We start from the raw sequence: 14,237 nt of genomic DNA, 5'->3' as shown, positions 1-14,237 counted from the left end.
TCCGTAGCCGGATACGGATAAACGACTACGAATAGAAGAATATAATATTATACGTAACCTAACTTAGAAGCTACCCGATCGTGCTTAGGATACCTTAGTTAAAATAATACGACCCTCTCGTTAGCTTTAGAAGCTATATACTACGCTTTAATAGCCTATATTACTAATAGTACTATAATATACCCGGACTTTTATTAAAAGTTATAGCTATATATACCGTTCTTACGAAAATCCGCTAGTATCTAAAGCCCGCCCCCGGACTACTAAGCTAACGCGATATCTTTCTAGTATCGTTAAGAGCTATATCTATATATACCCGAAGGAGCGATATAAGGCTATTTGCTATTACTATAGCCTAGATTAAAGAGATAATTATAGAACCTACTAAATAAGAACCTACCTTAACCCTAGAGATCGCCGAGTTCGCTAACGTATTCTTACCTAAAAAAGCTAATAAATTACTACCGTACCGACCTAGAGACTACTATATCTAGTTAAAAGAAAGAAATATATTATTATTTAGACCCTTATATAAGATATCTCGAGAGGAACTAAAGACCTTAAAAGAGTAGTTAGAGGAGAACCTACGAAAAGGATTTATTCGACCAAGCTCCTCCTCTATAGCGTCCCTTATATTATTCGTTAAGAAGAACGATAGCGGATTACGCTTTTATATCGATTACCGCGCTCTAAATAATATTACTATTAAAGACCGATACCCGCTATTATTAATTAAGGAATCCCTAAATAACCTAGCTAGTATATAATATTTCTCGAAAGTCGATATTATCTTTATATTTAATAATATCTAGATACGCGTAAGGGAAGAGTACTTAACCGCCTTCTATACTCGATTTAGACTATATAAGTCGCTTATTATACTATTTAGAATAACTAGAGCCCCTATAACCTTCTAAAGGTATATTAATAATATACTAAGAGAATACCTTAATATTTTCTATACTACTTACTTAGATAATATCTTAATCTATAGCCGAACGAGGTCTAAATATAAAGAATACTTACGAATAGTTCTAAAAGCCCTAAGGAACGCTAGGCTATATACTAAGATATTAAAGTATAAATTCTTCGTAACCGAGATAAAATTCCTAGGCTTAATTATCGGCCGAGAGGGAATCTAAATAAACCCTAAGAAAGTCCGGACTATAAGAGACTAAAAGACGCTAACTTACGTTACCGATATATAAGCCTTTCTAGGTTTCGGTAATTTCTATTAGAGATTTATTTAAGACTACTCGAAGATTATTATACCCTTAAACCACCTAACTAGAAAGGGAGTCTTATTTTATTAGACTACTAACTACTATAACGCCTTCGAAGGCCTAAAAACCGCTTTTAGCACCGCCCCGATACTAGCCCTATTTAACTAAAAAAAGAATACTATCCTAGAGATAAACGCCTCTAACTATATCTCCGCTAGGGTATTATTTTAGGTAAGGGATAATAAGATACTACGACTTATTATTTTCTTCTCGAAGAAATATATTATTATTAAGTATAACTATAAGATTTATAATAAAGAACTAATAGCTATAATTCGCTACTTCGAGGAGTAGCGCCCGGAGTTAGAGGGAGCCTTTTTACTAATTAAAGTAATTACTAACTACTATAACCTAAAGTACTTTACTATAACGAAGCTACTAAACCGAAGATAAGCCTATTAGTCTAAGTTCCTATTACGATTTAACTTTTAGATTACTTACCGACCCGGGAAGTAAGGAGCTAAGCCCGACGCTTTAACTAGGAGGTTAGAGGATCTCCTAAAGGAGGGGGATAAACGCTTTCTTTACTAGAGCTAGAAAATACTAAAGAGAGAGAATCTAGACCCGAGGGTAAGGTTCTACGCCGCTCGCTTACTAACCGAACTTCCTACCGACTTATCCGACCTCTTTAATAAAGGCTATATCGCTAATAAAATCTTAGAATCTATTTAAGAAGCGATCTATAAAAGCAAGCGACGCTATACCCGTATTATACTATCTAAGTATACTAAGAACTATAACCGCTTATACTTCTAAGACCGCTTATACGTCCTTAACTATAACGAACTAAAGGCTGAACTACTCCGCCGCTATTATAAGTTACCTATTGCTAGATACCCTAGATAAGCCCGTACCTACGATATCCTATTAAGAAGTTACTTCTAGCTAGGTATACTAGTATACGTGGAAAGATAGATTAAGAACTATTATACCTACCGCCGGTCTAACCCGTCCCGAGACGCTTACTAAGGAGTCCTAAAGCCGTTACTAACCCCCGAACGCGCTTAGAGAAATATATTAATAGACTTTATTATATACCTACCTCCGAGCTAGGGATATAACATAATCCTTGTCGTAGTAGACTATCTAACGAAGATAAGATACTTAATACCTTATAAAGTAACTTACGATTCGGCTAAGACTGCCTATCTATACTTATACTATATCTAGAAGCTATACGGCCTATTATTAACTATTATATCCGACCGAGGCCCTTAGTTTATTTCTAAGTTCTAGAATAGCTTAAACTAATAGCTATAGATTAAGAGCTTATTATTAACCGCTATATACTTATAAATAGACCGCTAGACTAAACGCTTTAATACTATCTTAGAATAATACTTACGATCCTATATATTATATCTATAAAACGATTAGTCTACCTAGCTCCCGCTAGCTAAATTCGCTACTAACTCCTAGAAATCCGGGACTATTAGTATATCGCTATTCTTTACTAACTACGGCTCCTACCCTTAGATAGGGTTCGAACTAGATATCCTTACCGCTAATACTCCCGCCTCCTAGGATATAAAAAACTTTATTCGTAAGATAAAGTAGATTAATAAATACCTATAGTCTGAATTAACCGCCGCCTAAGCCCGCTATAAAGACTAAGCGAACTAGAACCGCCGACCTACCCGTACGTATCGTACTAGAGACTTAGTCTAGCTAGACGCCCGAAACCTATAAACCTTACGGCCGTAGAAGAAACTAGACTAGAAGAATATCGGCCCCTTAAAGATCGAGAAGGCTATATCGCTATACGCCTATAAACTAGAACTACCTATAAGTATAAAAGTATACCTTATATTCTACGTTAACCTACTCCGACCCGCTATTAATAACCCCTATCCTAGATAACGTATCGTACCCCCGCCGCCTATTAAAGTTAATAAGGCTAAAGAGTTTATAGTATAAGAGATAGTAGATTCCAGCTAGGAACGAAGAGGCTAAGGTAACTTACGATTACGGTATACTATAAAGTAAGTTAGGTATAATAATCCGACCGAAGAACCCGTAGAGTATCTAGAGAATATATAATAAATCGTCGCTAACTATTACCGCCGATATCCCGATAAACCTAGTCTTTAATAAATACTCGTAGGAGCTCGCCCTTAGAAAAGGGGCGTATTATCACAGCTAGTTAAGAGCGGGGACCTACCCTATACCTAGTAGTTATATAAACTCGCGCCTACCTTTATATTTTATCGCGATCCCGACCGTCTTCTATTATAGCTCTTCGAGCTATGTCTTATATATAGAGCCTGCCCTACCTAAGGAGTGCCTATCCGTAGTAATAGACTAGATCAGCCTGACCGAGTGTTCCCCGTCCTACCTGCCGACCGACCCCCCCTAACATATATAGTCGGGAAATTAAGTACTTTATTAGAGCGTATATTAATTATATTACTAAGGTCGAGTTCTTCTTTACCCTTAAAGCCGCCTACTTTACCGCTATAATAGAGAGTCATAATAAAAGAGGTTTTAAAGGTATAAGCCTAGTATCTTTCGACCCTAAAGCTATAATATCTAAGCTAGATATTGAGTTATAGACGCTAACACCAACTAATCCCCTTTCTATAGCTACCGATCCTTAGTACTCCTAGACGCTATAGAACCTAATAGAGGTAGTCTTATAATCCGAATATATTAAAAATTAGATTTCCCGTTATTAAGGAAGCTCGCTAATACCGATTCTTATTACTATCGACTAGCTTACGAAAGGGACGTAGGTATTAGCGCACTCGGTTACCCTTATAACAGCGAGAATATATATATTATAGAAAGTAAATAAGGTACTTAGTAAGCGCCGGAGGGCTAAGAAAACATATATACGTCTTAGAGGATTACTTACTATAGGAGATATATATAATATACTAGCCTAGAAAGAGGTATAGGAATAGGTAGAGCGTGAAACGCGTAAGAATAGTAATCGGCGGACTAGGATAAAGAGGGCTCTATAACGTTTTAGTAAGTATAGAAAGCCTAGGTATAATACACGTATGTGCTAGGAAGATATAGAAGTATCTGATATATATAAGTCTGAATAGTTTCGGTGTTTTATAGTTATTATAGTGGTATAATTGATATTCTTTGTCCTATAGTCGTGGAAAAGTGCGTTACTTAGGGGTGTGCGTCGCTTAGTAGTGGACCACGTTATCGATAAAGTAAGACTTTAAATATCTTCCGGATAGCTTCGTATATTATAACTTATTTTAGCGTATTTACTATAGCGTGCAAGCTTCGGACTGCTTAATAGCTAAGGGCGCCTCTTTATACGCTTTTCTTCCTAAATCTATTTATATAACCTTTTTCTAATTAATAAAGTCTTTCCTATCTTATATAATAAGGGTGCCTCTATACTAAAGATAGCTTCTTTTAATCCCTTAATACTCACTTAATACCTTATTTACTATACGTAGCGATATATTCTCCGCTTATAAGAGAGCTACCTATTATATTATTACTATAGTACCCTTCGTTAGTTAATCTAAGGTATTAAGTATAGGCGTTAGAGAGCTATTCTAATAGATAGAGATCCGATTCTTAATATCCTCTAACTATATACTAGCCTTATATATATTCTACGGCGTCTTTAAGACCTAAGGGTGCTTATTTTTAATAAAGTTTATTAGAGGACTTAACGTACGAAGCTTTATATTAGGCTTCGAGAGGACCTTTTCTAGGTTATATAATATAAGGCTAGTACTAGTAAAGCCTCTTTTTTTATTCTTCTCCGTAAAAGTACAGAAGAAAGCTATATAAAAGGCGCGAAAGATATTAACTTTTAAGATATATATAATATATACGCGTATTAGATCTTTTACTTATTACCCGTATATTTTTTAAGAGGCCTAAAATAACTAATATCGAGGGGTTAAAGAATCTAGGAAGAATAAACTAGTATATAGACTATAATAATCTTCTTCTCTTAATAAAAGAGCTTAAAGTTAGTTAGATAATAAATTTCGTAACTATTAAGAATAAGTATTCGATATACGCCTTTCGTAAGAGGGCTTATATAATAATTAAAGTACTTAATTTATTCGAGGCTAATCTTATTAATTATCTAGCTATTATTAGTTATAGTGATAACTTAATCGGCCGGAAGGTCGGTCCCCTCGTACTAAGCTAAGAAATAGTACTTAACCGCGAGGACAATAAAAAGAGGGATAGCTTAGTCACACATATTAATACCTTAAATACTAGTTATTTATTCCTTATTCCTAAGCTAGGCTAGTTTAGCCTTTATTTATCTTTCTAAGGTTATAATAACTATACTTACGAAGATAATACTTATTATAAAGCCTATCTTATTAAAGTTATAGATATCGTTATTTAGGATCCTATACTTCGCCTATATATTCTATATAAATATACACTAGCCCTGAATAAATCTTGGATCTTTATATTTAGCCCGTTAATAGTTATATTTACGAACCTAGCGCGTACGAAGTTTTTTTTTAATATTTAATAAAGTTTAAAGCTTAGTACTTACTAATAAGTAGCGCGTCGCGTACGCGTAATAGTTAGTGAACTATATCTTTAATATTAGAAAGTCGAGGAAGAAAAGATCGCGAAGATAGATCGAGTATATACTTAATAATCGCTTTTTTTTTTATAAATCAGTTAAATTTATTAAATTCGGCCTAGTTTTAGCTCTAGCCTTAAAACCCATTAGTTAGCGATATATAATCGTTAGAGGTATATTATAGACCTTCGTAATATATCGGATACTTAATAACGCGTCTCCTCCGAGAGCTACGAGGGTAAGGGCTACCTTAGATTCTTTTAGAGGTTTATTTATTATTAAATACAGTAATAATTAGTAAGGAATAAAGTCGTGTGTAGATAACAGGGAAGGTGCGCCGCTCGCTCGGGTGCGCCGCTCGCATGTGGATTACGTTTAATTAAGTATATTTAGATATCGCTAATTTAAGCGGTCGGGTTATAATTTATATACGAGATTGTAGATCTTGAGTAAATAATTTAATTAAAGACTAAGGAACTATTAAAGACTAACTATCCTAATACTAAGCTTCTTCTACATTATTATATGAGATTTATAATTCTTACAGACTATAAAGGTTATGAGATAAGCGTAATAATCCGGATTATAGTATTTTGTACATAATCCGAAGTAATTACTGATATACGTTATATCAACGTGCGGGCCGTATAATAGCGCATGCGGTCGTAGGGTTAATCCTCCTCAACCCGTCTTAGTCTACCTCCGCTCTCCTCTATAAACATTTACTCCAAAATGCCGCAGTCCGCAATGGCCGACGAGCCTTTCGCTAGTGTTATTGTATGTTAGCTCACGTCCTGCCAGCGGCACGCGATAATTCGGTGAACCCAAGTCATTGACATGATTCTACTCAACAGGTCACCTGGCGCTTCTTGGCCTGCACAGCATGGCTTCTCCAGCACCGGATGCTCGTCAATCGAGGTTTTGTCCTCAGAAGAAGAGGATTGTCCACCGACACTCTAGCCGTCCTCATCGTCGGAGTTACGGCGACTATGTGGTCTGCCTCTGTCCTGTTCGCAGTCCACAAGCAGTCTACGAATTCCGGCCATATCTCCATGGCGAACTCCATTGCGCTAGCCGTAGAGGCGCCTATCATTGTTCAAATCGCATTCATCGTCTGGCTCTGCAAATGGACCGTCGCCAAGTTGGACGAGAGGCATGATCGTACCCCGCATCTGTGGCGATCTATTCAAGTTCGTGGGCCCTTTGACTGGGAGACGGGGCTCGGGCCTCGTCTCTACGCGGGATTATGCGTCTCACTCTGCCTAGCCGTGGGGATTTCGTCGGCGTCGGCCTTTGCAGCCGGCTTCAATACGATATCCCCCGTTTTGAGCCTGGCAGGACTTGTCGTGTTTCTCTACGGCGGGGCCCCGAAGCATCCTTACGGCGACGCATCGCACGCCTACTCGGACGACACATTGAGGATTTCACTCCCGACGACGCATCATGAGGGGACAGTATATGTGCTCCCGAGTAGTTCACGTGGGTTTGACGCTGCCTGGTCCCCCAAGATCGCGGAAGAGCACAAAGACGCTGACGCGGAAATGATGGTCTTGTTCGACCACATGAGGGCTGGGCGCTGGCTGGTCAGCGAGCCGCTGCAGAGACTGCGGACCACGATGGCTAGGTTTCGAGGACGAGTTTTTCTATCCAAGGGCCAGGCCCAGCTGCTAGCGGCTTGGATCCACGCCGATAACCTCCCAGACCGCCCTCGTCGTAGCCTGCTCCTCTGCGCCCGGGCACCCGGGACGCATCTCGTGGGCAGGGATCTGATGTATGCGCTCTGCCATGCAGAGTACCTTGTTTTCATGTCCCAACGTGCACTGGAAAAAGACATGAAGGAGAAGATGGGCAGGCTGAGACTGCTCGCAAGAAGCGGTGCCGGGTCCTCCCAGTTAGACGCCCCCCCAGTGCAAACGATCGGGTTCCGCCCTGGCCTGGAGGGTTACAGAGAAGCTGTTTCGCACATATACTCGATATTCGATCTCCCCGCCGACCAAGAGGCCCTCGAGTTTCACGTACAGCCACCTTCGTTCTCGGTAGCACTGTCCAGCTCCCCCTCTTCCATCGACGAGTATGTCTCGGAGTTGTGGGATCTCAGTACAGCCAACAGCGAGTCCACGTTCAGCGCGCTGTATTTCTTCACTACAGTATGGTTCATGGAGATGGGCAATGTCAACGGGTTTAACATTTTCCCACTGCGGTGCCAAGACACCCACGGGGACGTGGCCAGCCAGCAAATGATGTGGCGGCAATTTTGGTATTCGGCGTGCGTAGCGCAGCTAATTTCCTGCGTCCCGATACTATTTGGTGCATTTTCGTTTGGTCTGTTCCCTTGAGGGGTTGGGTGTCTCTTCGCTCTCTTCTATGTCCTCTAAGGCGGTGCGAGAACATGGCAGGCAGGGGTGCCAGTAAGCTAGCGGGTTCGTAAGGTTTTTACTTCTATCCTCATCAGCCTCCATTATTTTGTCGAATGGTAGGAAACACTTAGTATCACATGCCCGACCCTTGGAAATAGAATGATATGTTTGCGAAGAGCTTGTGCCCAGTTGTATTGGAGTAGGTCGTGGACTAATGCGAAGTCTTAAGTCGATCGAGGACATCAATAGTCCACAGAGATGATACACCTCTCTCCTACCGGAAATATTCCTTCCCTGGTCACCCTGTATTCGTACTCTACACTAGGACCGGCTATGTGTCTTGACTTGACGGACAATTCTCTCCCATCCAGCACGTACAGGTACCCCGTCCTCGGAATCCGGCAATGAATCGGGAACCAGACGGGTTGCTTGTGGAGCTCGGTCAATTGCTCCAAGAGGGGAAGGTGCAAACTCCCCACATCGATGATTTTTCTTATCTCTTCTCTAATGATTAAGTGGAAGAAATGCTGGAGCTTGAAAAGTGTATCTGCCTCCGCGGGCTGACGAATCACGGGACAAATGATGTCGTAAAGGGCCTTCTCTCCCAGTTCGTATCCAATCTCTAGGGGGGTCATATTCGGGTATGAAAATTCTGACCATCTTGTTCTAAGTACACCTACGGCATGGCATGGTTAGCACAATTGGGGTTATGCTTGTTCTCCAGGTCAATACGGGAAGGGTGCACGTACGGGATCCTCCAAGACCTAGGAGCCTCTCGACCACCGTAGGGCTTGCGCTCATGTATACCGCTTGATGCATCGGCGTCCAAAGTGACAGGTCGCTACCGTGGGGCTCTGGGACTTCTTAACATCCAAGATACATTCCGTCTATGCGGTGGACTCACTCATCCTGGGAGCGTTGACCCAGTTCTCGTTGAAGTCGAGTCGCGCTCGTTGTAGTATATCAAAGACCACGTCCCATTCTCCATGGTAGGCCATGTCTGCAAGCTCGCTTCTCATTTCTCTATAATGTTCCGGAAGATAGGGGTCGTCACTGTGCATATGCCCCAGCCAGGTTCTGGGCACATGCGTGTTGATATCGGTGTTCTGGGCGGTGTCGTCATTTATTAAGGTTGCCGAGGAAAAGGAGCTTCGCTTTTCTGAAGTCTCCTTCGCTTCTTTGATAGATGTACCAATCTCGTTGTCAGAACGTACATTGTACAACCTTTTCGAAGCATTTGCAGTCAGCGTCAAATACCACCCTTCAATGACAAGAGGCTAATGCGCAACTCACACATGGATCATGTTAATAATTTCTAAGAGTTCTCGCTGGTGCTGCTCTAGGCGCTGGACTAGCCTCAGCGACCTCGATCTGTGTATTGACCAGCTGGCCTTGCGAAACCAACTCAGACGGGCCTCCTGCCTGGTGAAGTTTCCGGCCATATCGAGTATCTCGTTGAGAGTGACGCGGAGCCCCTCAACGGGTATAATTACGTTGTACTCCTGGACGTTGCTAGTCTTGAGCTCAATCAGCAGCCCGCGGATGATGTCGAGCAGATTGTTAGCGTGCTTGACGCGAAGCATGACGTTCTCGAGATCTTCAGATGCCGTCGAGAAGCCATTGGAGAATCGCTTGAGGGCGGTGATAGCCTTCACACAGAGGGAGGCCGACTCGGTGGCCACTGCCACGGCACTCAAGACTTCCATCTTACTCACTTCGATAACAACATAAATGCCAGAAGATCCAAAGAAAGAAAGACAAGGATAGCAAACAGAAACTTAAGAGGCTGAGTGATCATGTGCTAACGTCTGCAGACACCACCAGTCTTCTGCTTCAGATGGCTGCCAGTGAAATTTAGGGCACATGGATCTCCCTTTTTCCCATGAGATGGTTGTCAAATAAAAGGAGGTCTTTGCTGGGTTTTATTGCTACACATTTGCTTCAGTGTTGGCACTGCTTCCAGGTAATGAGGCTGGACACGAGTGTGTCGTCACGGCGTCACGCCGTGTCAAGCCATTTCATGCAGAAAAAGCTGGATCACATGCAATCACACAGATGCCATTGGATGGATAGTGTGATTGGCGACCAATGAACGTCTATCGTCTATGTTATCTTCCTTTTCTGCCTTTCCTCCCAGCGATTTGTTCCTTTTTTTGTCACACCGCAAGGTGCATCATATCCTTTCACTTTCATGCACTAAATTGCATTTTCATGCAATGAAACAACGCCCATAGCTTCGCGTTGTCCATAGGTTTTTGAGCAGGGCATTACTAGGTTCACTTTTTATCGATCACCTCCCTCTCAGCGCAAATTTGCGTCTCTGTTCTATCGCAATTAGTGTCAGCCGCTACCAGACTAGACAAGTAATTCTTTGATCTCTCTAAAGCACAATTTGGCAAGGAAATGCATTTGCGTAAGGTCCAGTTTCGTCGACGCGTTGGAGGATTCCCCCGCTTTGGTGAGGACCGCTCGCATGTACACACCCCCTCGAATAACATCTTGCAGACTCGAAAATGCAATCCGATGCGGCCTTTGGGTTTTACTGTACTATTGTTGGGAAATGTGCAACTAGCTTCGCTGCTTTTCGAATATTCTAGGACACCTATAACAGGTTGTGACCATGCTCGTAAACCTTGAGCCAAGTCCTTTTCAGCTGCCCGCCGTCAGCCTCATCCGCCAAACGCTAATCTATGCAGTCTCGAATGTTCAACAAGCGTCTACAATAAGGGACCGTATGCTTGCATGGTACAAATTTTCGGGTTACCCTCGTCACACCCTCGCACAAATCCAGCCGCGCCATTATGTGGACAGCTAAGCCGAGGGATAAACGATGCCACGGGCGCCGCCACATCTACATGGATAGGAGTCATAGGACACCAGGATCTCGGGGACTGGGTGGCATCCCGCGGGTTTGTGGCAGATTCACCATCATGCTATAAATAGCACTCTGTTGGACAGAATTCAATTTCAAGGAGGCGCACCTCATCGTTAGCCCAAGAATGCATTTCAGTGTGACCACACGCACACATCTAGGTCGCGATTTACTTCAGTCACAATGACAGCCTTGAGTCGCTTTCTCGAAGCTATGCCTGACTCAGTAGGGCTGAAGACCGCATTTGGCGGTCATCACGAAACGCAGCGCATGGAGGCCATCAGACCCAATCTGCAGAAAGTCCGACAGGCATGGCAATCCAACGATGAGTATCGACTTATGATGGAGAGAGTCCGGCGACACATACAACCATCGTTACTGCCAGATGAGACCCAGCAGATCTTCTTGAGGCTCCTAGGAGGCTTTCGCGACTATGGAGACATTGACAACCAGCGGCCGGAGAAGCCGCCCGTGGAGCAGCTCGACGCCATAGAGCTCTATACATCCGTCGCCGGATTTAATTCTCTCTACAGTCTGATCTGCAAGGCGATGCGAAATGAGAAGGCGGCCGACGAGGTCCTGGAGTCTGCCATAGTCATGGTTGAGCTGCTAACAATTGATCTTTACAACCTCCGCCTAACAAACATTGGACATCCCCGGTACGCCAATTTCGAGGGCGTCACGTACAGAGGCCTAAAGGTCACGGAGGACGAGATGAGCGAGTATAAGGCCATCATGGATCGTGAAGACCGCTCCCGTCGGAATTTCTCCACCCCTCTGGGCCTGCTATCCAGCTCGACCGACAAGAAGGTCATGGACGAATTCTCGAAGCAGGAGTCGCAGCAGCAGGGAGCCAGTAGCGGCGACCGGCGACGCATCCGCGTCCATCTCACGATTCACATCCACGGTATGGATCCGAGACTACTGCAGGAGTATCAGGCTCGCTATCCGGACAGCGTCGTGACCTCGATATGCGCAATGCCCGTTGCGCACGTGTCCTCGGAGGGAGAGAAGGAAATCTTGCTGCGAGGCCCATTCTTCCATCTTATCGCGACGAAGGAACTCGAGAACGAAGGAGAGACTTACTATGAGCTCCTCGTGGTTATGATGAATACTAACCGGGATCATGGTCTGGAGCATGCCTCGAATCAAGGATGCAAGGAGCGACAACGGAGGTGCTTTCTTCACGCAGTGTCTGCTTCCAAGTTTGACGTCTGCGCTGGTCTGGCGGATAAGCTCGGACGACTCGATGACGCCGTGGAGTACAGAAATCTGAGACAGAAGGCGCTTGACGAGCTCCGATGTACGCATAACATAGACGTTGAGCTGGACGACAGTCTGGCGAAGACGCGGTCAAAGGACATGGCCACCTGGTTTGGCGGTGCCCTGAAGTCGAGCTACCCACACCACTACGCCTCACGGCGAGTGGCCTGGCAGGAGGCTATCAGGCGAGAAGATTGGGTAGAGGCTGAAAAGATTATCGAGACGGAGTACGATTTTCAGAAGAGAGAATGGTTTAATGTTGGCAACCTGACTGGTACGTACCCTACCCTCCATCCTACTTGCAATATTTGAGAGCTCTCCGGGAGACTGACGCAGCGTATTAGATCAAGGCGAAAATCTGCTCTACGATCACTTGACATTTCTCCACATCCTAGCCATCAAGTCATGTCCCGAGGTTGATGACACCGAGCAGTATGAGGCATGGGAAAGGCTATGCAACAATACATGCTCATCAGAAGTCTGGAGTAGGCCAAATCCCACAATGACTCTCAAACGCCTGGGACTTGCTGACAAGGCGAGAAGAGACCGTGAGATCATTTGACAAAGACCGTCACACGGCCTTTCAGCTGGCAAAGATGCACGCTAACGAAGGACTCATCTCCCGTTTGCAGCCACGGATTATCCATGCTATCCAACCCGAGGTGCTTGACGGACTCGAGAAGCGCCTACATCATTTGATGGAAGATAGGTTGGGAGAATTCGTAAGTCCTCTAAAAATGGCACATCCACATACTAGAAACCAGTGCTAAAAAGATGGGCAGCTCGATAAGCATGCGTTCCATATGCCTCAGCTATCAGTATTGACAGAGATGGAGATCCCTGACCTGTGGATCCCCATCCCATTGATGTACGGGGTAAGTTGGCCAAGCATAAAATAGTAAACAAGGCATTCATCGTAATGCTAATTCACAGGGACTCACGATTTCTTTACAAACAAATGCTTTAGATGTTATTCTCTACGAGAATATAGTTGGCCAAGTTCCCATACATACGACGCAGTTTTATTTTAAGGCGTGCTAGTTATTATTAATACAATATATACCAATATCGATAAAATGTACATAGAAACCTAAGAGCTAATATAATCAACAAGCGAACCGGCTATATGAAGGAGAGACAGCCGGGTGAGGTTAGTGAACCTAAGCACAAGGTATTAATTATAGTGTATGCGGAAAGGCTAGATATAACTCATTAATGCATTAAGCTAACATAAAGATATTTTTGGAAGACTATAGGGACTAGTTTAAATTAATTAAATAATATATTATATTTGAGTTAAAGTTCTTATTATAAGGGTTAAGGAAAGTAACCGATTCACTCGACGAACCAGATTGTCCACTAAATCGAGGGGTGCCGACCTGGTATCGGCGATTTGACCAGGACTGTTGCGAGAACCTCGCGAACACCAGAGGTGAATATGTGGATCGTCCTCATCACATTCAACAGAAGAACCAGTATGAATCACGGCTAAGCCCCATGCAATCATCCAAGCACTACCAGAAAATTGTCCACGAACAAGCAAAGGTCTTGGCCGCCGGTGACGACATTGCGGCCATTGAAAATGGCTTGAAATGCTTTCACAACCTCAAGAAGTAACCTTGTCCCCTGTGGCGCACGCCGTACCTTTACGATCATTGTACGAGGCGCCAATGATACGTAGTTTTCCTTACGGCTTCATTTACGCTGTCCCATGTTATTGGCCCGGTTAAAGAGCGAAAGTGGCCATAGCCGCATCGTGCCGCCCTGGGATGACTAGAGAGAGAGAGAAGAGAAAATGGCGTGGTCTTCGTGTCGTGCTGAGGACTCTGGCTGAACGTCCACACGGCATCACCGAGTTTGCCATCGACGTCAATCGGCTTCAAAATGGCGTGAGATGCAGCATGGTTGACGCTGTGAGCCACAATCAAGAA

The 14,237-nt window shown here is 43.5% G+C and overlaps 3 protein-coding genes across 3 annotated transcripts; 2 read left to right on the top strand and 1 right to left on the bottom strand.

The window, feature by feature from the left end:
• Nucleotides 1–6,561: 6,561 nt before the first annotated feature.
• J7T54_005867 (uncharacterized protein) lies at nucleotides 6,562–8,150 on the top strand (the record flags this gene model as incomplete). Its single annotated transcript, XM_051509397.1, has 2 exons — nucleotides 6,562–6,591; nucleotides 6,669–8,150. 2 exons carry the CDS (start codon nucleotides 6,562–6,564, stop codon nucleotides 8,148–8,150), a joined length of 1,512 nt encoding a protein of 503 aa, XP_051359620.1.
• Nucleotides 8,151–9,058: 908 nt separating this feature from the next.
• On the bottom strand, nucleotides 9,059–9,877 carry J7T54_005866 (uncharacterized protein; the record flags this gene model as incomplete). The annotated part of the gene is made up of 2 exons (XM_051509396.1): nucleotides 9,059–9,395; nucleotides 9,465–9,877. 2 exons carry the CDS (start codon nucleotides 9,875–9,877, stop codon nucleotides 9,059–9,061), a joined length of 750 nt encoding a protein of 249 aa, XP_051359619.1.
• Nucleotides 9,878–11,226: 1,349 nt separating this feature from the next.
• On the top strand, nucleotides 11,227–13,923 carry J7T54_005865 (uncharacterized protein; the record flags this gene model as incomplete). Its single annotated transcript, XM_051509395.1, has 5 exons — nucleotides 11,227–12,580; nucleotides 12,651–12,738; nucleotides 12,842–13,028; nucleotides 13,089–13,181; nucleotides 13,774–13,923. The coding sequence occupies 5 exons, from the start codon at nucleotides 11,227–11,229 to the stop codon at nucleotides 13,921–13,923; spliced, it is 1,872 nt and encodes a 623-aa protein (XP_051359618.1).
• Between the last annotated feature and the right edge of the window lie 314 nt (nucleotides 13,924–14,237).

Source organism: Emericellopsis cladophorae (assembly GCF_022114955.1).
Source record: "Emericellopsis cladophorae strain MUM 19.33 chromosome Unknown NODE_60_length_125508_cov_113_851042, whole genome shotgun sequence".
Lineage (NCBI taxonomy): Eukaryota > Fungi > Ascomycota > Sordariomycetes > Hypocreales > Bionectriaceae > Emericellopsis > Emericellopsis cladophorae.
Note: the sequence above shows the minus strand (reverse complement) of the source record. Positions and strands in the feature narration are given on the sequence as shown.